The sequence below is a fragment of the Emydura macquarii genome, unplaced genomic scaffold (assembly GCF_026122565.2).
Source record: "Emydura macquarii macquarii isolate MOO-44397 ecotype Brisbane River unplaced genomic scaffold, CSIRO-AGI_Emac_v2 contig_2531, whole genome shotgun sequence".
In the NCBI taxonomy this organism is placed as follows: Eukaryota; Metazoa; Chordata; order Testudines; family Chelidae; genus Emydura; species Emydura macquarii.
In genome coordinates this window covers 7,165,414-7,188,446 of record NW_027132668.1, presented here as the reverse complement: position 1 = coordinate 7,188,446, position 23,033 = coordinate 7,165,414, and the positions used below count along the sequence as shown (strand labels likewise).

The following is a 23,033-nucleotide window of genomic DNA, read 5'->3' as shown; positions in this document are numbered from 1 at the left end:
AGGCAAGAAGGAATTGGGGTGGGGGCCATCAGCACCCCATATACAAGCGCATACGTGCGCCACTGCAGAGGGTACTAGAGCCAGCCCTATGGATACCATTGGAAAAATTTCTGGCACTGGTGCATGCAGTGTGCATACACCAAATTTCTGAATGGACATGAGTAACACATCTCGAAGAACAACAGTTACAAGGTACATAACCATTCTTTCTGAAATCAGAAATGATTTGGTTGCCCCTATAGATTTTTGTCACTGTTTTCTAAAGAAAAGCAATTCTATATTTTTTTAAAAAATGCTTCTGGTCCTCTGCAGCCAAGGATAATTTCTTCAGAGGAAGGGAAATAAGTGAAGCTATGTGGTACATTGGACCTAAAACCTAATCATTTGGCAAATATTTTAGATGAGGAGATAAGTATAAGACAGAAAAAGCTTAAATTCCTGCTATAGATGAATACATGTAACTTGCATCTGAGTTATGAAACCTTCAGCCCAATAGAAAACTTTACTGTGAAATTTGAATCAGTTCTTTAAAAATGGACCTCTCTGCTACCACATATAAATGCAATCATATTATTCAAAAGGAGGGGCCTGCACACAAGTTACACGATTAAAATTAATTTCCTGAGGGAGGAGGTATGTTGCCTTTCTCCCTTGATGGCCCACAATCTTCAGTGTGTTTTCCTTCCTCCCATAGATTATTGGAAGCAAATTAGACCCTTTGTCCTGGCTGTTGCATAGTACCACTTTCTCTGCGCCTTTTCTTGATTTCTCTGCCTCCAAGAAAGTACAAACAGTATACTATACACCTCTGTGACATCTTTTTCAGATACATCTCAGTTCTTATTTATTTGTTTGGAACATATGCAGGAACTACAACTTTTTTTTTTTTTTGAAGTTTTGGATTCAAGGTTTTTATAAGATGCACGTTTTCCCCCCAGTCTTCCTGCTGGTTCAGACATTTCAGAAAGGGGGGAAAGCCAAAGCCAGGAAATACTGTGTACTCAGCACACTTACAACCTGGCGCAGAGGTCCTGGCTTTTCTGCCTTGAGGAACCTCAGCAGAACTAGGTGGTGGTTGCAAGCGGAGGGGGTTGGTTCTCAGCAACTCTGCAGGAGATTACTCTACTCCCACCTGTTACGTGATCAAAGGCCTCACTAAACTAGTTGAGCAAGTTGCAGTGAAACCATCTTTCCCTCTAGAGAAGGTTTTTTAAAAAGAGGAAGCAGTAATGGTAACTTTGGGGAGGCATGAAGCAGATATAGAGGTGCTTCAAAGGGCAGAATAGCTGCTTTTTGCTTCAAGAGTGGTTCCCAACATTTTTCATGCTGGGACCGCCCTCTCATTTAGCAATATGGGTTGAAGACCTTCGTCATGTTCTGCTTCTAGGGTGAAACACTCAGAGTAAGCCAGTGCTGATCAGTGATGCTTTCAGCAAAGGTAGAGCTGCATTCAGCAAGGAAAATCCTTGTTTCTTCTTCAAGTGTCCCTATGGCTGTTCCACTGTGGGTGTGTTTGTCTGCATCCCTGCGCTGCTGATCAGAGAGCTTTGGTAACTGTCCGTTGGGTCTACACATTTGCTGTCTCTCCTTGTGCTGCGCCACGAGGCTAAGCCAGTGCATGTGGGCTAATAGTCCTCAATTCCTTCTCAACTACCCCTGGCTAGAGACAGAGCCTTTAACTGTCCGTTAGCAGATCATTACTTCTTTCATTTGTTAAATTTTAGCTTCTCTGGAAACCTCTTAGCTTTTTTCTGACTGTTTGTTTAGCTTTGCCTAAAGAAAGAAAGAGGAAAAAAAAAAAAAAAAGGACTTTGTGAGGGTGAGGCGAAAACCCCTGGATAAGGGTACACCCAGTTCTCTGGGCTTCAAGAAGTATCATGCTTGCAGTGTGGCTGCTGCAGACAAACACTCTCGTCATCTGCTGCCTTGGTGAGGGCCAATCCAACAGAAGTGTTCCCGCTGCCAGCAACTCTGACTGAGATCCCGCAAGGACAGAGTGCTCTGCGAGAAAATCATCTTTATGGAGGCAGCTCTCCAACCTCAGCCTTCAAGTGAGTATGAGTCTTCCCCTCAACCTGCAATTTTGAAGGACTATGTGTTGAAGAAACTGTCCAAGGACTCCTCTTGGAAGTTGAAAAAGAGTGGGAAGTCCCTTCAGCGAGTCCAGGGATCCTCGGCACCCGTGTCTCATGGCGACCATCAGTGTCCGGTATCGTTGATAGGCCCATGGACCCTTTGGGCACGGGCACCAAATCTTTGGTACCAAGAAATAAGGGCAAATGCCCTAAGTTGCTCCCAGTATGTGAATTGACATTGGTACCATCAGCAAATTTGGCCCACTGGTACTGGTACAGGCCAGGTCTCAATCTCCTGCAGCACCGCCACTGATGCCAGGAAGCTCGGTATTAGTGAAATTCCATCAAACTAGTGACTTAGGCATGTTGGAGGCACCAGACTCTCTGCCCCTTGGTGGTGAGATCATGGCACCGAGCCATGGCCTACTATGGCGTAGCTCTCCACAATCATGCCATGCCCCTCCACTGTCAAGTGAGAGATAAGATACTGAGCCGGAGGGAGTTTTGTAGTACTCCTCCCAAGCTCCATATGGGACCTACTACCAACAGGGTTCGGGAATATACCATCAGATGGCACCGACACCATGTTGATATGGCCACTCATGGGCACCTCTACCATGCCCTCTGCCACCGCAGTGGCCATACTGGGACCCCTGGGTGACGCACCAACAACCTGCTTCCGGAGCACCAAGCATCGCCCGAGAACCCTCCAGGGCCTCAAGAAACAGAGGAACTGGAAGGGGACACAGAGGAGGAGATAACACCTTAGGCCATATCCTCCTCTTCATTGGACAAAGCGATCATGCTTTCCCCATCTTCCATGTCAGATGACTTCTGCTTTTTCCTCGAGCTGGCTAAAAGAGTGGTGGACATCCTCCACGTACTACTGGAGGAGGTTAAAGACACGCACCACCAGCTCATCATCAACACCTAGCAGCTATCACAGTGTTTTACCAACCTGTAGGGATATTCAGTACTGTCACACCCAACCACTAAGAGGTTCTTTAAGGGAATAACAAACCTCTTCCCCCAATCTCTGCTTCTTACCCCATGAGACATAAACCTAGGACTGAAAGGACTGATCAGGCCTGCCCTTTGAACCTTCGGCCACCTGTTCGCTAACATGCCTATTGAGGAAAATGGTTTTTCTGATAGCAAGTATTTCAGCTAGAAGAATAGGGGAGATAGCAGCTTTGATGGCGCATCCCATACACACTGTTCTTTCCAGATAGGGTTACACTCAAGCTGCATCCAAGGTTCATCCCTAAAGTAACCTTCTCCTGTCACATGAATCAATCTATCCACTTTCCCACCTTCTATCCCAAGTCTCATTGAGACAATAGGGGGGGCCATACTACCCACCTTAGACGTTAGGAGAGCCCTTGCATTCTACGTTGATCGGACAAAAGCGTTTGGGAAGTCCCCTAGATTGTTCCTTTCTATGGCAGAGAAATCTAAGGGCTCAGCAATACCAGCCCTCAGGTTCTCTAAGTGGGTCTCGAATTGCATCAGGCAGTACTACCAAATTTGTAACATGACTCCTCCAGACTCTATTCATACACATTCCACGATCTCCTTGTCTGTCATTTTCTTTAAGGATTTCCCCATCTCAGAGGTCTGCAAAATGGCGACATGGGCATCAGTCCATACCTTTGCAGAACATTATGCAATCACCAGGGGGTTAGCCTCTGATTCCATCTTTCGCTCCACAGTACTGTCATCTGTGACTAACCCGACTCCAAAGTCCCAGCCCACCGAGGTGGGTACTGTTTGGGAGTCACCTACAGTGGAGCCCATAGGGGCAGTACGTGAAAAAGAAAAACTTAACTTGTGCAGTAACAATGGTTCTTCAAGATGTGTCCCCTATGGGTGCTGCACTACCTGCCCTCCTCCCTTCTACTTTGGAGTTCTTGCTTATAAATGTGCAGTAGAGAAGGTACTGAGGATGGTTAGCTCACGCATGCTGGCTACCCTCATGGCATGGCATGAGGAGAGACTGCACATGTGCAGTCCCAACAGACACTGCTACCAAAGTTCTCCAATCAGCAGCACAGAGACGCAGGCGCACCCAGAGGGACACAGATCTCAAAAAACCATTGTTACTATACAAGGTCAGTAACTTCATCTTCTCTGAGCTCAGAGAAGTTGTTCAAGTCTTTGCTATGTGAAACACAACATATTTTGATGTGGAAGAGGAGCTGCAGACACTGAGGGCCCATTTCTTACAAATGGTGACAAGCCTTGCCTTTATTAAAGTTCACAATGTTAACGGCCTCTTCAGGTGCCTTTTTCACTTCTTCTGACATCCTTTTTCCTCCCAAAGCTTTCTGCTGTATTGAACTGAACTGAATTGAACAATATGCCCATATGGCTCGTGGTGCAGTCCTAGTCACAAAGCCTTTGTGTATTTTTGTCATAGCTCAACACCATAGGTGTAAATGTCAATACAACAATGCCAATCCAACCCAGCTGCAAGAATGGACTGTTAGAAAGCTTCAAAGTTATATTTTCTGCTGTAGCATACCATGTCAATGGACAGCAAAACTGGAAGTTCTTGTGAAGGATGATGATGAAGTACTTTCCAGTCCATTAGTAACTACAGAAGAATAAACAATGAGAGCTTTGTCTCATTTGTAACACTAAAGCAACAATAGAACCTGCCACCCCAGCGGAGTGACAGTACTTATGAATAAAACACTCAGTAATGCATGAATTTGCCCTGGATGCCCTGGGAATGCCAGGAACCTAGGAAATGCTGCATAAACCTCCAACACCTATGTCCGCTATGTATACTTTACTAATTAAGAGGACCTTCATTGGTCTGGAGTTCTTTATAAAAGCATGGGAAGGGGAATTATCACATTACAGAACGTTCAAAATGCTTCTGTAGATCTCAGGTAACACCTGAGCAAAAGTTTCTATTCAAAATGCTTTGGATGTCACAGAATTTGTGCTTGATGATGTGGTGCCTTGTCTTCTGATATTCGTTGGTGCTGTAATAAAGCAAAAGGAACCCTAATGCATATGCTATGGGACTGTCCAACAGTCAGGCAGCAGTAGAAAGAGGTGGATGCCCATGAAAATAGTTCTTGGCATCAGCAGTCAAACCTTAGCTGAAAATTATATTGTTGGTTATGTACCTACTGCACTGATTATAACTCCACCACAAAGACTTTGATTCTTCATGGCTGCAGTGATTACCAAGTACATGATTTTACAAAAATGGAAAAGTAGTACTATTTGGATCTCTCTGAGTTAAGAACAAAAGAAAAGAATTTCTCTCTACATCAATAAGCTATTACATTAATTCAAATAAATTTGGACTCCATTTCTTGATATGTTTGAATAAAGAATGCTGAGATGGCTCAGGTCCATCTTCTCTTCTCTTTTTCCTGCACCCCTTCCTGATCCCCGATTCCCTTTTTTGCCTGTTTTTGCATCTCTTTTTTATCACCACCACCCTAATGTCTGCATAATATTGTCTGATTTTTGTGTTGTCTAGTCTTGCAGCTTTGACAAACTGTAAAATTGTGTAATTCTGTAATTTTATTGGCTCTCCTATGAAATGTGTGTTGTTTGTAACATATAAAAGCTGTAAGCTGTAATCTTATTTTATGAAAATTAACAAAAAAACTAGGAATAAATATTTTTAAATCAGCAAGCCTGGATAACTTGAGCCTAGAAGTCCTAAAAGAGTTGGCTGAGGAGATCTCTAGACTTCTGGTAATTTTTTATCATGGCATAGGGAAGTGCCAGAAGACTTGCAAAGTACTAACGTTATTCCAGTATTTAAAAGGAGCAAATGTCATGGGTTAACCATAGGCTGGTTAGCTTGACATCAGTTCTGGGCAAAATAATAGAAAAGCCAATAATGGAATTCAGTAGGTAAAGATTTAAAGCAGGAGTAGTCAATAGGCAGAGCACGGGCCAAATCTCGACCACCAGACATTTTTTAACAGACCTTGAAATCTTTTTATTTGCTTATTATATCCCCCCCCCGGTATCTGGATCTTGACAGAAAATAGTTGAATACCCCTGGTTTGAAAGATAAGAATATAATGGATAGAAACAGGCTAGATCATTGGGCTCAACAAGGTAGTGATCAACAGCTCAATGTTTAGTTGGCAGCCCTGGGGCCAGTTTTGTTCAACATCTTCATTAATGATCTGGAAGATGGGGTGGATTGCACCCTCAGCAAGTTTGCAGAGGACACTAAGCTGGGGGGAGTGGTAGATACACTGGATGGTAGGGATAGGATACAGAGAGACAAATTGGAGGATTGGGCCAAAAAAAAAATCTGTTGAAGTTCAACAAGGACAAGTGCAGAGTCTAATAGTATTAGTTTGCTTTAGAGCATGAATAAGTATTTTTGTTAACAAGAAGGTTTAGTATTTTATAGCGTTGGATGTTATTTTGGGAAAGGTGCAGAGGGGGCAGTCCTGTGCCACAGCCAGAACAAAAAGTTGATCTACATCCAATCACCTAGAAGAGAGGCAAAACTCATTGTTAACATTGAGACATTAAAGGTCCAGAAGAGGAAAATCGTAGGTAAGAACAAATTTTCTTTCTTCTCCCTGAAATGCAGAGATTTTCAAATATTCTTTAATTTGTGTTTAATAAGGAACATGCAAAGTCTCTTGATGGCTGTGGAGAGGAAGGAGTCTTCACCCCCAGCATCTGGTGATAAGCTGGTCATTCCAAGTGACAGGCTATTTGTCTGGCTTTTGCTGTGTTAGTTTAAATTTTCCTTCTCTGTGTCTTCATGGTTTTTGGAATGTCCAATCCAATTAAGATGGGGATTCAAAAATATCTTCTCAGAATCATCTTCTCTCCAGAATGCCTTTTATTTGTTTAAAGTATCCTGGATTTTACCAAAAATAGTTTTTAAAGCATATTATACATCAGTTGTTATACAGTTTGATTTTTAATATTTGTATATAATTCTCTACATAAATTACTATTACTATTTTAACACCTTCAAACATGCTTAATTTTTCAGAATCATTCTAGCTAGCCAAAACTCCATGGTTGTAACTTGTAACGTGCTTACAGAAGTAATGTACTCTCTGCTCTCTTGTGATTTTACCCCAACTCTCATAGATGTAGTTAGATGCTATATTTTCACTAATTAGTTTTTATTAAATGGTACATGTACAGCAGTTGCAAAATGTGTAATAGTAAATACTACTATAAGCTACACAAGCTAATTTTCAAGTCCCTTCCAGTCGTTAATTTGTTGCATCATAAAACAAATATGACTGTTAACTGAATAGTACAGAATATAATGTGTTAATACATGATACAGTTAGATTTTAATACATACACTTTGATTTATCCTTTTTATACCAGGTAGATAAAACTATTGTGTAATAAAATTACATTGTAAGCTAGTGTTTCAGAACATCAGGGAATTAATGTGTTTTTCCAGCAATTGAATTGTTTCTACAATGGCCAACTATTGAATAATAATTAGTTGTGGCCAGAAAAGTGACTAAAATCGACATCTTGGTAGTGTGCCCATTGTTCTCATGAATAATATCTCTTCCTCAATTTAGAGGAAAACCGTTTCAGACTAGTGTTTGCACTAAAGCACCAAAGCAGCCATGGAAGAGCAAATGGTGTATTCTGCGTATACATCAAGAAAAATTACTACCTTTTTGCTTCATACATTGTAAATTATATGTTGATTTTTAGATGACTGGATGATCTTTAAATACTGGCATTTACAAAATGTCTTTTGTTAAACTACAATCTGAGCAAATTTTATATGGAAATCATAGAGAAAAAATAAATATGAAATAACGTGGTGACATAAGTCACTTTTCATACCACACACATTTTTTTAAATGTCTTCATTTGTATCAGTAATGCCTAATCTTGTATTCTCATTTTGAACTCCACTTTTCCTTCATATGGATCATGAGGATTGTCTGAGGTAATTCCAGTTCCAATGACTCTGCACACAACGGTAACTTCTGCATTCCTTGTAATATTGAGAAATTTCACTGCTATCAAAGGATTACTGTAGGTGGGCTGAGAGGAAAGAAAGATCTTTAAACCTTCTTTTAAAAGCTTGAACTGTCAATTTAGAAATACAACTTGTAAATTAAATTCTGATCAAATTCACATAATTTCACAGAGATGCTTCAAACTGCCGATCTGACAAAAACAGGGGGACAAAAACTACAAATCGGAGTTCAGAAACACATACCTGTGCTTTCTTTCCATAGTAAGGGAAGTAGTGAAGGTTAAAAGTGCCATTGACTGGGTAATACTGTAGTTCAAGTGAGTTGAAATCATCATGCTATTTTTGAAAGTGAGAAATAAGATTTGTTAGCCCTCGAATTATAAACTAGCAGTCAGCTATCAACAAGATGAAATTCAATAAAGATAAGTGGAAAGTACTATACTTTAAGAAGGAAAAATCAAATGCACAAATACAAAATGGGAAATAACTGGCTAGACAATAGTACTGCTGACAAGGATCTGGGGGCTATAGTGTACCATAAACTGACCATGAGCCAACAATGTGGTGAAGTATCAAAAAAGGCTAGTATCATTTGGGGATGTATTAACAGGATTGTCATATGTAAGACACAGGAGGTAATTGTCCTGCTCTATTCGGCACGTGTCAGGCCTCAGCTGGGGTACTGTGTCCAGTTCTGGGCACCACACGTTAGGAAGACATGGACAAAAAGGAGAGAGTTCAGAGGAGAGCAACAAAAATTATAAAAGTTTAGCAAACCTGATCTATGAGGAAAGGTTAAAAAACCTGGGCATATTGAGTCTTGAGCAAAGAAGGCTGAAGGGGGGGACCTGATAACAGTCTTCAAATATGTCCAGGGCTGTTATAAAGAAGCTGGTGATCAGTTGTTCTCCATGTCCACCGAAGGTGGACAAAAAGTCATGGGTTTAATTTGCAGCAAGGGAGAGTTAGGTTAGATATTAAGAAAAACTTTCTAACTATAAGGTTGGTTAAGTACTTGATTAGGTTTCCAAGGGAGGTTGTGGAATCCCCACCATTGGAGGTTTTTAAGAACAGGTCAGACAAACACCTGTCAGGATGGCCTAGATATACTTAGTCCTGCCTCAGGACAGGGATCTGGATTAGATGACCTCTCAAGGTCCCTTTTAGCCTTATATTTCTGTGTTGGTATGATTCTAAGTATTGTATGGTTATTAAAACCTAAATAATATATACTGAAGCCTCATTTCAGCAATCCACTCCTTATCACAGCACTTGAGAATAATGCCTAACTTTGTCCCACTGAAATGAATTCTACAGAGTCTCAGCTTTCATTTAAAAAAAGTTAAGCTCTAGCTGTTATGCGTGACAAGAGAAACCTCCAAAGCATGACAAGAGTTAACCAATTTAAGAGGAATCTGCCTGAGTTTTCAGAGAGTCTGTAACAATTTCTCTGAGTTGTGAACTCCCCTATTTATTTCAGATACCATTGATACTTTAAAGGTCATCTATCTCAGATACTCATGATACTTAAGTTAACTATTTCACTGGTTTTCAAAACATTGCCGAAAGGAGAGGAAATAGCACATTATAAAGATCTTTGATATCCAGTATTGAAAATACATCATTTCTTCATTTAAAAAAAAAAATTATAAGCACATTTTTAAAATCCAATTTAACTTCATTTATTTAAAATTCTAAAATATGGGAAGACCTTGAGCAATATATAGCAGGTTTAAATGTGGTATGTGATTGGTTTCATTTTCCTGAAGGGAGCCTCAGCTTTCAAAAGTCTGGGAAATGCTGCTATGTGGTATCTGAAAGAGACATTCCCAATAATAGGAAAGATTTCTTCAGCATGTTGCATATTCTGTATTATAAAATACATAGTTCCCACCCTTTATATGAAGCAATTAATTACTAGATAGCTGAATGCCAATTTTGTAAATAACTGTTTTTTCTATTCTGGAAACATTGATTTGTATACATTCTTCAAGTCTGATCCAAAGCTCATTGTCATCAATGGGCTGTGGATCAAGCCCTGTATCACTGCAGGTTAGATAAGTTTGTACCAGTGTAACTAATTTGTTATAGTTACATTGGTGAAAACCTAGCATAGAGGCACACTGCGTCAGTATTAACCAGATCTGGTTCTGATTTGACTTACCCAAGTAATTTACTAGGTAAATTGCACCAGTTTAAAAAAAAAAAAGGGGGGGGGGGGGGCAAACAAATGAAACCAGAATAGATATGACATGAGAAGAGGGTTTTTTTCCCTTTAAATTCCAACTAAACAAACATTGTTCTTAGCTTGAAATCTTGTATACTAACTTCTTGCCCATAGCAAATTATAGATGAGTAATAAAGCTGGTGGTATTGATAGAGAACTGATAACATTCAGACTTGTTGAGACAAGTATGTTTGGTTAGTATAATGTCTGATTTGTTTAGCAACATGTAAACATATTTTAAATGAGTTGGAATAAAGAAACTAAATTTCCATTTTCTTACTGTTTCCAAGGTCTGAAAGGTGTGTGCAGGTCAGAATACTTCTACTGAAGGAAGAATTAGATATTACAGTGAATTATAAATTGAAAAATGTTCGGTTAGAGAAATGACTGTTGGCTGGATTTTTCAAAGGAGCAAAACATTGATAAACCTTGTTGAAATCAATGATTGCTGCAGTTCTTGGAACCTTTGAAATGTGAACACTCTACTTACTTGAGCTGTACAGTTCACCCTTGGTGCAGTGCCATTGCCAGGGAGAAAATTGATAATCTGAAACAAGTGTTCACATTAGTCACTCCAGAATTATTTATACTGTAAGAATTGTCAAAATGCTGTATTTAGATTTGCATATTGCTTTGGTAATGGCTGGTGTGTGGTATCTGAAGGATAGTCTACTCAAATATTTGCCTTTTCGAAGACAATTATTGGCTGGCTTTATCTGGATCTTGGTAAGAACTGTGATGCTTAGATCATTTTACTTGTATGCAACAATAAAAAAAAAAAAAACCCTACCTTATCACGAAGTACCATATTTGCAGTGTGGAACACTATTGTTTCCTGGGGTTTTTTTAGTGAGACTAACTAGTTTAATTGCATGTGTTCATTTGGAGACTAATGTTCAACAAGCTGAAGTTTCTTAATAAAACATGCTAAGAAGCAGCAGTCCCCAATGACTATAGCATAAGCCAAAACCGAACATTACACACTTTGGTCCTTAAGCAGCTGATTAGAAAGTGAACTCTTATCATGCTGTTCTGAAACTGAATCAGAAGGCTGAGGAGCTTTATAGGTGACCTGTAAGGGAAGACAAGTAGCTCATTTTTTTTGCCTGTCTTTATTTTCTCCCCAAAAAATGTTTTCTGTTTGTTTTTACTTTAGAAATATCAAGAATGATGGAGTCTTATCTTTCTGGTTTCAATTGGGGGTTTCATTGGTGATCTGGAGAACTAGAGTGTTCAATTTATCTGGATTTTTATGCTACTCCCATACAGTCAGATCTGAGCACCTTCACTGAAGGGAGAGCGTGGTGAAATTTCAGCAAAGAGATTATTTCTTCCACTGGATTGTCAGGTGGTTGAGTTTAAGAAGTGTTAAAAACAAATTAAACACACAATAGTAAGTTGTCTCACTAAAAATTACTTTCCTCTCTATTGCTCAGGTTTCATTTACTTGGTACTTGTGATGTCACAGTTTTACTAATTCTTCAGTAGTCCATAGGATCGTCCAGGAAAAAGACAATACTTGAATTTCTAATTTAAAATTGAGTTTACAGTCAACAGCAATGGGTGATACAGTGGAGAATTATTCTGATTATTCTTCTTTCAAACGTTGCTTAACACATCCATCTTTTCTTTTTCAGTACTTTAGGACTGGTACTTACTCTGTTCATTTTTATAATTAAACATGGTTGTCCTTCTGGAAATCCAAAAGTGGAATCTGTCAGGCCAGAGCAGCTTTCAAGCATATCTGATGTGAACTTGCAGGAGCACTTTGTGTTATTTGGACAACTGAATGATTTTTGAAAGAAGTATTTCTCACTTGTGCAGTTGATGTTGGCATGTTGTGCACTTGTATTATATGCTATATCAGTGTAACAACAAACAAAGAATTAATTCCTCCATCTCCTAGTTTCTATTAGTAATCTAGGATAAATCAATTATAGGGATGTTAATTTTATCCTAAAAAAAAAAATCATTATAAATTCAGGAAATTCAAAGCCAGAGTTAAACTTTAAAAAAATCACAACATGTAGTAAGGTATTAGGGCACCAAAACAAGCTTAAATACACCCTGTAGTGACATCAGGGAATAACCACATGATTATGATTAAGACATTTTAATGTTTCCGGTCATGTATGAGATTAATTTTTTTTTCTTTTTTTCCCCCTCATGGTGTCATCATATTATTAAGATCATTGGAGGAAGGGGAGAGAATAGATTTATAATGGTGCTACATTCCTTAAAACATTCATTTTACATTAATTTGACTCTTATGCTCAAATAATATACTATTCTATACTCATAGTGCTGTAATTGTGGGAAGATATGTATTTTCCATACAAAACGAAGAGACTGAATCTCCACGTTAAGTGCAAAACTCAGCTCAAACTTTACTAGGGAGCAGTGATCCGTGCTTCCCTAAAGTTATGCTTATATTTAAATGAATCTTATTTCTTTTCATACCTGAAAGAAAGTTTTGAAGAGTTGCTACATATGCCTTCCAGGAGTTTTTGTCAGAGGCATTGTAGTAAATTTCTAATCCTCCTTCACCATAGACATCCGGTCGTAACGTCACCCCTTTATTTAAAAAAGAAAAAATGAATAAAAGAGAAGTGTTTCAAGCATTGATTGATTAAAACTAACTACAGATATGACGCTGAAATGAAAACTGTCAGTGGAACTCCACTGAGCCCCAGTTGCTGTGGAAGTGATTTAAACATCATGCACAGGAACCAGAGCAATCTTCAGAGGGTGCATTCAAAATCTGTTACTTTTGAAACACTTTCTTTTCTCTTCTATTCAACTATGTCGTCTTATTTTCAGAATGCCCTAAAATGCAAGTGCAACTGATGTATTTAATTTATACTGTATTTCTCCCCAGCTCTTGTTTAAAAACAAGGGGTATAACTATCATGTCAATTCTAAAAGCCAAAGTATATGTCTCTGTGAAATTATTTTCCAAAATGCAAATTTAATGTTTTACAGTAATTATTTTGTCAGTAAACTTTACACTTGCTAAATGTTGAGAGAGGATATTTGACCACAGACAAGTAGTATCAGTTTTAGGGTTACATATCTAAGTGTTGTTTTCCCTTTCCCAGTTTAAAAATCCTGATTATGCTATGTTGTCTAGTGATCTAACAGATATTTTTACTGTCCCCCCTCCCATCTATTCATATTTTCAAGTCCTAATCTTTATTGCTAACTCCATGTTTCTTTGTCCCACCTTATTTTTACTTTTACTTTATGCCTTATTTTTTTTCTTTTTGGCGTGTTTTTAGTCTTCTTTGTTCTCTCCCTTTCTATATCAGTTCACTTCCATAGCTCTGTTCCTATAAATCGCACATTACTTCTATCTATTTCTCTCCTTTTCTAAGTATACAGTGCCTGGAAAGACTTGCTGCTGTCAAGGAGGAGATCTTAGTTCTGCCTTGTCTAGTAAATAAGGGCCAATTTACCTCTTCCGTGGTAGGTAGAAGAGGGCTAACGGGAGGAAATTTCCCTGAAGTCCTCTTGCAGTTCCCCTGATTTGTTAACTGAGAGGGCAGGTTTAAATAGGTGGCAAGGTCTGCTCACAATCTCATCAGATCCCCTGAGATCCATAGGCTATCAGGACCTCGGTCCTGTGCACCTGCTTTGTGTCATCAGCACCCTGACCGTTCCTCTTCGGAGAAGCTGATGTTGTATAAATTAGAATGATTTTGGTAGGTCAGCTGTACTGTATGAAATGGACAGAATTTGTGACAGTACCTGGCGATTTTAATCGGTCTTGATAGTCTGGTGTATATGGATTGAGTGTCCTCATTAGGGAATATATGGCAAGTGAAAACAGCCCAGTCATCACCACGTAGAAAGCAACGTAGTACAGACTGATCCACACTGTGGAGAAAAGGTATGATTAATAATATCAGGTTAATGTGAATAGTATGTGTAAGTCCCTCCCTGCTATGCTTTTGGTAGATGTCATGACTAAAAAGCTTGAAAGGAGTAGGAAAGTGGAGAAGCAAAGTAATCAAATGGATGGAATCTTTGTTTGAATTTGACTTCGGTGGGAGTTGAAGGTACTTAGCATTTTCTAGAATTGGGGCCTCAATTTGGTGTTTTGAATCTTATCTGTTGATTTAAAAAACCTTTTTTTCTGGAAAATGTTGTAGTAAATTTGTTCTATCTTATAAGGAACATAGCAAAGTTGTGGAGTAAAATATCACTGGGTATTCTTTATTGACTGATAGTTTCTTTCAGTTCATACCTAAATTTGGATAAGATTTGAAAGAAGTGGCTGAAGGCTACACATTACACAAAAATTAATGATTTTTTACGTAACTGGTGATCAGCACAGATCATAAATGGAAAAATCTATGTAGCTTCTTGGGGTGACTTTTTGCATGTTTACACTACTTATCTGCTTATTGCATATGAAGGATATAAAATAGTCCTGATGAATTTCACAGGCAACAGCAGTCTGCTAAAAATATGATTTGGTCACAGATCCCATTTACACTCATTTAACACATGTAAAACTTTATCACTGAATCCTTCTCTGGTAAGTTCCTTCTCACTGTCACCTGATTTACATTGGTGTGAGATTAGAATCAGTCTGTTTCTTCATACATGTCTGTAAAATGACTAGCACTCTGTTAGTTCTAAATAAATAACTAATAAAATAATGCACATGGAATAAGTAAAAAAAAAAAAAAAACTCACTAACTTTTTATTATGTAATCCCCTGCTTCCGGCCCCCCTCTCCTCCTCCTCCCCCCCCCCCCCCCCATTAGGAGAGGTTGATTTTAAGTAGATTTTCTTCTAAATTTAAAAATTGCTGTTAAAATCCATTATGTCAAATTTCAGCTCAGAAAAAAATCTGATAACCAAAATTGTTATCTCAGGAAAGGAGTAGGGAAGGGAGAGAGTAACCTGCAGCTACCATTAGTATCTGTGGAAAGAACAGAAACCTTATTTAAATCAGTCAGAACATGCTTCTTTGAGTGTAGACCATGAAACGTTATTGTAAAGGCAAGGTTGGTTATGGATGGATGAGTTGGACTGAAATGTGCATTAGTGTGCAAGGATAAAACAGCAGATTTACCAAACAGAAATGAAATTAGAAAAATAATTTTGGAAAGGCAAACTGTATTTCCAGATACTTGGATCAGAAATTATCTTCACTTCCTTCCCAGATGGGCCTGAAGAGAAAAAAAACAAAGCAGATCCCGTCCCCTGTTATCCTGACATTTTTATAGCTATTAGGTCCTGTTCTTGTAGTCCTGAGTATCCAAAACAACCAACTGAAGTCAAAAGGTGTTTTGGGTACACAAAAACTGCAAATCAGTCCCCCTCTAGTTAATCCTGATGTCATAATCATGTTACAACCATAACACATATATTAATAATGAATGGTTATCTTAATTTGCATTCTTGGAGAGAATTTGAACCAGATAATTTAAATGATTCTCATACTTTATAGAAAATACTTGGATTGGCTTTTCTTTATTAAAATGGCCCATAGGTATATAGTTATACAGCCAGTTATTAATATTTATCTTCAGTTTCATTGACTTTGATATGGTGTCTCTAAACTGGTCAGAAATTTTAAAAGTCCCAGCTACAGACAGCTCAGCTGTATGCAGTCTGGCTTTGGGAGAAATTCAGAAAACCTGACGTGCCAATGTTTGTTAGTTGTTATTTCTCAATTTCACAAATCATGGAATCGTGCATTAGCTATGGAAATCAATGGGAGCAGAATTAAAACCTGAGTTCTTTTAATCTTTCCTCATAAATTAACCTTGCCAAGACCTTAATCATTTTGATTGCTCTTCTCTGTGCTTCCTCCATTTTTCCAAGCAATGCTTTCCTGACTTGTTTTATGTAATTCTTAAAGACATACATTCCATCCTAATGGTTGTTTAGGAATTTTAGTTAGGGCAATAAAATCCTTGAATATGTGAAACAATTTAGGGATTCCAAATCTCTTCTTTCAATAACTTCACACTCAGAAACATTTCAGGAAATGAATTTGTGCTTTAACAAAATATCTCATCAAGCCCTGGGATGACTCACAAGCATTTTGTGAAAACTATGCAACATTCATCATCTCATCCTGTCAAATTAATCGGGGACAAACAAAATCATGCAGCTTTCTATCAGTATTAGAAAGAAGAAAAGATTCTTCTTTTTGTAGAAGTATGTGACCACATTACCCCAATTAATCAAGGTCCTTCCCATTAACTGCCCCGTTTCTTCATTCCAGACAAAACGCCGGAAATTTTCCATCCGTTGGCTGCAGGTCTTTTTTTCATTTAAAGCTGCCATTTTCTCAAAAAATAAAAAATCCCAAACAGACAACCCCCCCCCCAAATCCAAAGAACACCAGAAACCAAGAAATTCAACTGATGCCCAAACAGCTTGCCAAGAAGAATACTTTGCTTTTTATACTTTTCTTCTCTGAAGGTCAAACAGATAACGTCCAATAACAATGAAACCACCTAGTGGCAAGATACTGTCCTTTATAAACATTGCTGATAAAGTACTATGTTCAAGTTGGCCAAGAAAAATTAGCTGCTATCAAATGTCCTTCTACTTTCTCTACCTCAGTAGATCTCCAGAGTTACACATTTTGTACAGCACCTTTAGAGCTTGTGATACATTCAGCGTGATAGCTGTTATCAAAGCAGATAGCGTTAAGGAGAACTGCTTCTCTGTATTTTTTCCTTTTCAAATAATCTACAAAGATTGGATCAAATTCTACCCTTATGGCACATGAAAGCACATTCAGGACCATGGGGTTTCACAGGGAATAAGTTGTAGCAGTGTTTGGTCAATTATCCATCCAGTTTGCCACCTTTCACAAGTAGAAGGGGAATTTCTCCCTGCTTTCTACTGGAAGAGTTGTTATAGTGCACACTTTGATTATATTACATGGCCACATGTAGGATACTAGTTTCATTCATTTCATATCCCTGTTTCATTCACTGCACATCACCATACCAAATGAAGCAAGGGTCCTACAGAAAAAAAAATTGTGTAATAAAAGACAGGATTGTGTACTATGGAGTGGAGAGATTGTGTGGGGAACCTTAACTTTAGCATTCCTGTCTTTTTATTGTTTCACTTCACAGCCTAAAGCTCTGATCCTCCAAAGATATTTGCTTCACTTTATGCATTGTGAGTAATCCAGCTGAAATCAATAGTTGTGTAAATCTCTGCAAGATCAGGACCTTAATGTACTTTTACCTAGGGTTTATTTTCAATAAAAAGAAAGGATGTGGACTTAGGACTCAATCCATTTAAAAAAGAGAATTATGATCAGTTCTACTAGCACACACAGAAATAATGGTTTAGAATTTAGACTTTTAAGATCCCAGATGTCTTGACTCACTGTGCTTTTAAGCACACTGCCATCCTTCATCCTTATTAACAGATGTTAACAATCGTTGTTAACCTACTGTCAGAAATATCTAGGGTTAAATCCTGGTCCCACTGAAGTTAATAGCAAAACTCTCTGAGTGGCACCAAGTTTTCACCCCTAATACATAGATATATCTGGTATGCCTTGATTTCCATTCATTTCAAAGGACATTGTATAGGAAAAAAACTTTAAAATGGGAATATGCAAAAAGAATAGCAGATTTTGTTTGAGTATTCAAATAATTGAGACAGTTGCTACTGACCTTAACAGTCGGAGTAACAAAAAGTTAGTGTTGTCAGGTAAATAATGCTGGGTTCCTGGATACAGCTTGTGGGATTTTGTGCGTTTTCTATTGGATTTGATGTGGCATAAGAGTAATTTAATAACCTAATATTTTGAGTGATTTTACTTGTTCTACAATGATGAAATATGAGTAGGGCCAAATAGAACAACGTAATTACACACATTTGACAAGTTTCTATTTTCCATAGAAAGAGGGGGAAGACAAACAAGAAGCTCATTCCAGTAATCAAACCATTTAATAACTAATTTTGAACTGAATATTTGGTCAGTTATGTGTATTTGAAATGTTATAGAAAATAAGGCAAGGAGATCTTAAATGGATTTAATGTGAGGAAAATCAAATAGCTACTGAGAGTTTAAAAGGAATGCCAAGCTTCTTACAAATTTCCAGTTTCAGCAATAAGGCGAAATGAACTTAAAGGAAAGATTGCTTACTAAGGGAAAGAAAAGAGCAGGTCCTAAAAATATATCCATTTTTTCCATATTGAACATCAGACATTCGGGAGCATCTAGAAGACATTAAACAGATACTTTGTTCTGCCTCAGTGTAGGCAACTGGGCTAGAGGACCCTATTGAGGTCCCTTCCCATCGGATATTTCTATGATTCTAAATGACTTTCATATTAACTTTGTACTTCATGTTTATATACTTAGGATTTGAGCTTATAGAAGGTGTTAGGGTGGGGGAATGGGCTGAAGTTGAGAGGGTTTTCAGGGTAAGAAAGAGAATGGGCAACCAGGGGAAAGAAATTGGGGAATGTGGGGAAAGAGGCAAGCAGGGGCAGGATTAGAGGAAGGAAGTAGTCGGTGATAGGAAGGGCAGAAATTACTGTTCCTGTATCTCAGCAGCCCTGATTGGTCTTCAGTGCTCCTTTGGTTCATAAGGGGTACAATTATGTAGCTCAGCTTCTGGGCAGCTTTCCATGAAGTTTTCCAGGGAGGAGAGCTGTCTCTTGCATTTCCAGCACATGGATCATCAAGCTGCTAGGCTTTGAGGACCCCCTCTCTCCCAGTAAGGGAGACACAACAGGGTCTCCCACTAGCACCAATTTTAAAAAGTGGTATTGGAGCCCTCAAATGTCTACAGAGCAACAGGGAGTTGCACAACCCCTGGTGAACTCTTTGGTGTACATTAGTGCAAGCTAATTCATAGGCCTTGTATAATCACAAATAAATGGTTCATGTTGATCTATTCATTCAGGGATGTGGTCAAATGTTTCATTAATTCCCCCAGCACAAATACAGGACCAAAGGCACTTACTATTGCTAATACACAATTTAATAAATCCTTTTCACAGTCAGTTCACTGCCATGAGATCAATTTGGAATGAGATGTCCTCTTAACTCACCTCCTGAGTGCTCCACTTTCAACCATCTGATAGGAACTGATATTCATGTCCCAAAAGTTAATAAAGTATAAGTTTGGTGAGAACCCAATAAGTAAATAAATTACTCACAGTCACTGGATAAGTTCATAAGTGCAGGTAGGGCAGACATAACAACAGGGAAATAAACTTGGTGTAAATCAGAACAGCTACACAGTTCACTGCAGGCTATTTTAAAAAGTGTTGTGCTTCTTGTGGCTTTTGCAACAGATGCACTTGCTTTCTCACCTTGACATGGAATTGTGCTGGAAACTTCATAAAATATTTGAGCCCTTGCTGCTTGGCATGTTCCCTGGCTCTTTTAAAGGCTGATCTCTGTTCAACCACAACTTTTTGCAAAATCTTGAAAAATCCTCCTTGTGGCATCGCCCAAACAGTTCTTTTTTCCCATGAACTAGCTGCATTATTTTTTCTTTACAGTAAATCTGAGATATTTGACAATCAGTCCTTCCTTGAGGTTTGGCATTTGAAGCTGGCTTAGGAGGTAGGGACCAATGGGCTCTCTATAAGTAAGGGGGAAAGTAGAACTGCTCATTTGTAAGATAACTATTTTGTCTTTATAAACAAATAAATAGATTGCACTGAAACAAGCATGACTCTGAGACTCCAGGATATTGCTGTAACCCACCCCCACTTTGTCACTGTATTTTAACAAATCTCTAATCCATGGTTAGAATTCCTAGAGGTAAGTACATTTTGCACGTTTTTCAGTGTTATCCAGATGACCTAGCGGCTAGTGAGCACATTCTTGGTTGATAAAGAAATAGAGTGAGAGACCTTGAAATATGTTGAGCACAACTTCTGTCTTTCCAAGAGCTCTGTATTGCACAATTTAAAGTTAGTAGTCCTTGAGCCACTGGCATCTGTTCTGCAACACATTCATTAAACTTCAACACATCAAATAAATAGATTTATTTAAAATCTTGTTATGCATGTGAGGTGCCATTCTTTATTCATTCTAATATATACTGACTGGCAGATTATTTAGGTAATAATGTGGGGTATTTCCTATTAATAACATAATAATAACCGTGTCCATAAGAAAATGTTGATTTTTTTCAATTTTGTTTTTTAAATTTATTGTTTAATTGGGAAAATGGAAAAGAAACATCTGCTTGTGAGCTGGGTTGATCCGAATCAAAATGTTTCCATTTGTCAAACTGAACCAAAGTGTTCCATTTCAGATCAGTTTGACCTTAATCCACATCTGTCTGAGTTGCTATTCAGGTGCTTCATGAGCCGTGTCTGAGTAGGGCTCCCTGCCAAGCGACTTCTCCTGCGATGAACCAAGGTGGCTCTCCCAAAAAGCCTTCTTCTCTGACGGGAAGCCAGAAGCCTAAAAGCTGTTGGAGCCAGGTCTGAGCTAGGCGCCTCAGAGGCTGGCCAGTGGGGCTCCCAGCTAGCCTCTGAGGCAGTGACCCTCAAACCCAGGAGAACCTTAACCTGAACCAAGGATCTCAGGGTTCACAGGCTCCCTGCCATCAAGCCAGAAGTCGAGCCATAGTTAGAGTGGGGTTCCCAGGGCTTCTAGTCTCCCAGCTCCACGACAGCACTGTCCTGGAGCTGCAGACCCTGGAACACCAAGCTCACCAGGCGAGCTGGCAGGAAACCAGGCAGGGTTCCAGCAGGATCCTCCCTGGGTTTTGTTGGAAGTTTGCTGCAGCCAATACGTTTCTGCAGAACATTTTGGTTTTGTCAAATCAGCATTTTCCGACAAAAACCTGTTTTGTTTGAAAATTCATGATCAGCTCTAGATATGCGGCACCTGAGCTACAGCTCCTACAAGACATTGCGACAGCTCAGGCAGACAGTTTAATGTTGAACTGACTTGAAATGAAATGTTTTGACTTTTTTCCTGATTTTTCCATCAGCTCTGTTGAAAGCAATCTCCAGTTACTGTTGATGCTCTAGTCTAGTGAAATGTGTTCTGCTTTCTACTGCCAGCCTTCTTAACCCCTTTCAACTCTATTCCTCTCACCCCTGCTTCTCCTGGCTTCTTGGGAATTATTATTACTCTTCAAGTCTCAGCAGTAAGAATAATTGTTTGTGTGTTAAATGTGTTTATTTTTAAAATTCAGTTGTATACTGAAAAGCCCTCTGCAAAGATGGAATTGTAGTTTCTATGTCTGTTGTGACTCAGTGATTGGGGAAGTCAGGAGCCTCCGAAAGGAGATTTCCGGTAAGTTTAAATATGTTTTGAAACATTAGTACTGTTTTGATTTTAAAAAAAATGTTAATACTTTGCTTGCAGATACTGTCCAAGATTTTAAAACTATACAGATGGTGCCTGAGAGGAAATAAAACATATCTTGTCCATGTGAGAGTATAATCCCCAAAATGTAAGCTAGTTCTTCAGATAATATTTTCAAATCTATATTTATTAGTTTGTCCTAAAACGTATATACTATATACTTTGATCTTCTAACAGTAATAGTGGAAGAAGATCACAGGATTCTAAGAGATGCAAGAAGATAAAGCTGCATTGAAGACATCCATTATTAGTGGAGTCAGTGTTCAAGGAGTTTTATAAAACTTCCATTGGGAATCAGGGGATTTTCCAGATTTCCATAAATGAGCCGTCTCATCATGTATTTTTCCCATCAGAATGCTGGAGAAAGAGATTTGAATAAAGTTTATCTATATTACAGATTTTGCCTGAGGGTATTCTGAGTTGTGGTGAAATTTGCCCCTTTCTTGGGTATTTAAGGAAGGTATATAATGATGAACTGGGAGACTGAGTAGGCTTGCACCCTTGCTGGCGGTGGTGGTAAATGCGCAGGGTTATTTGTTATTGATCAATGGATCAAGTTTCCTAGGCAGGGTTTTTCTGGTCACTGGGATCTCCCTCATTCTGGCATTCTGCTTTAGCATGTTTGGAGCCGGTGTGGTGCCCAGTTCCATAGCAGAGTTCTAATTTTCCCTGCCTCCTTATGCACAGTTATCATAGGTGATCTTCAGCATAAAGGGCCTTGCAGAGATTCCCTGACCTTGCTGAGTCACTGTTGCTCCTTCCTCACAACCATTTCTGAACCACTTGCTGCTCTATAACCTCAGCTGGCCCTGGGGCTCCTGGTGCTGGGCCAGGGCATGTATTGCATGTGCGTGTATCAGGGCACTGGGACGGTGTTTTGCACGTCATACTCCTTTGTTGTACTTGCAACTATTTGAACATAGCTGATGTTTACTATTCGGTCTGTATTCAATGCCTGTCTTTCTGACCTTGGGCTGGCCATTGAGCTGAAGGACAGCCAAACCAAACGGAAAGGTTATGCAGGAACTCTTGGTAAATTTTTCAGGATATGTGGGGCATGGGAGAAGGCAGCCAGCAACAGACGCAGCAATGCCTCTCAGAATGCGTTGTGCTGCCTTTCAGAGGGTGCAGTGTTCACTCCCCTTTGAGCTCAGCCAGCTCTGTTGTTCAGTGCAGAGGGTGGGTAAGAGCATGGCCCTGTCTCCTCCCTTTCCATCATCCACTATAGAGTGGTTAGCACTGTTCGGACCAGTTCTGAGGGGAGTGCAAGGACTGTGACAGTGCTCTACTCCCTGTAGTGGTGCCAGGGTGCTGGGAGAGCCTCCACATCATCATCTTTCTTGCATATGCATACATGGGCCAGGCACAATCTGGCCTCCAAAGTTTAATAGTATTATTATTATTATTTTATTTTATTTTTAA

At 39.1% G+C, this 23,033-nt stretch overlaps 1 protein-coding gene across 1 annotated transcript; it reads right to left on the bottom strand.

Annotated features, from left to right (window-relative positions):
• Nucleotides 1–7,946: 7,946 nt before the first annotated feature.
• Nucleotides 7,947–16,576, bottom strand: ATP4B (ATPase H+/K+ transporting subunit beta). Its single transcript, XM_067563538.1, has 7 exons — nt 16,465–16,576; nt 14,018–14,146; nt 12,731–12,844; nt 11,929–12,128; nt 10,752–10,817; nt 8,287–8,379; nt 7,947–8,108 (listed from the first exon to the last, which is right to left on the bottom strand). Exons 1-7 carry the CDS (start codon nt 16,574–16,576, stop codon nt 7,947–7,949), a joined length of 876 nt encoding a protein of 291 aa, XP_067419639.1.
• Between the last annotated feature and the right edge of the window lie 6,457 nt (nt 16,577–23,033).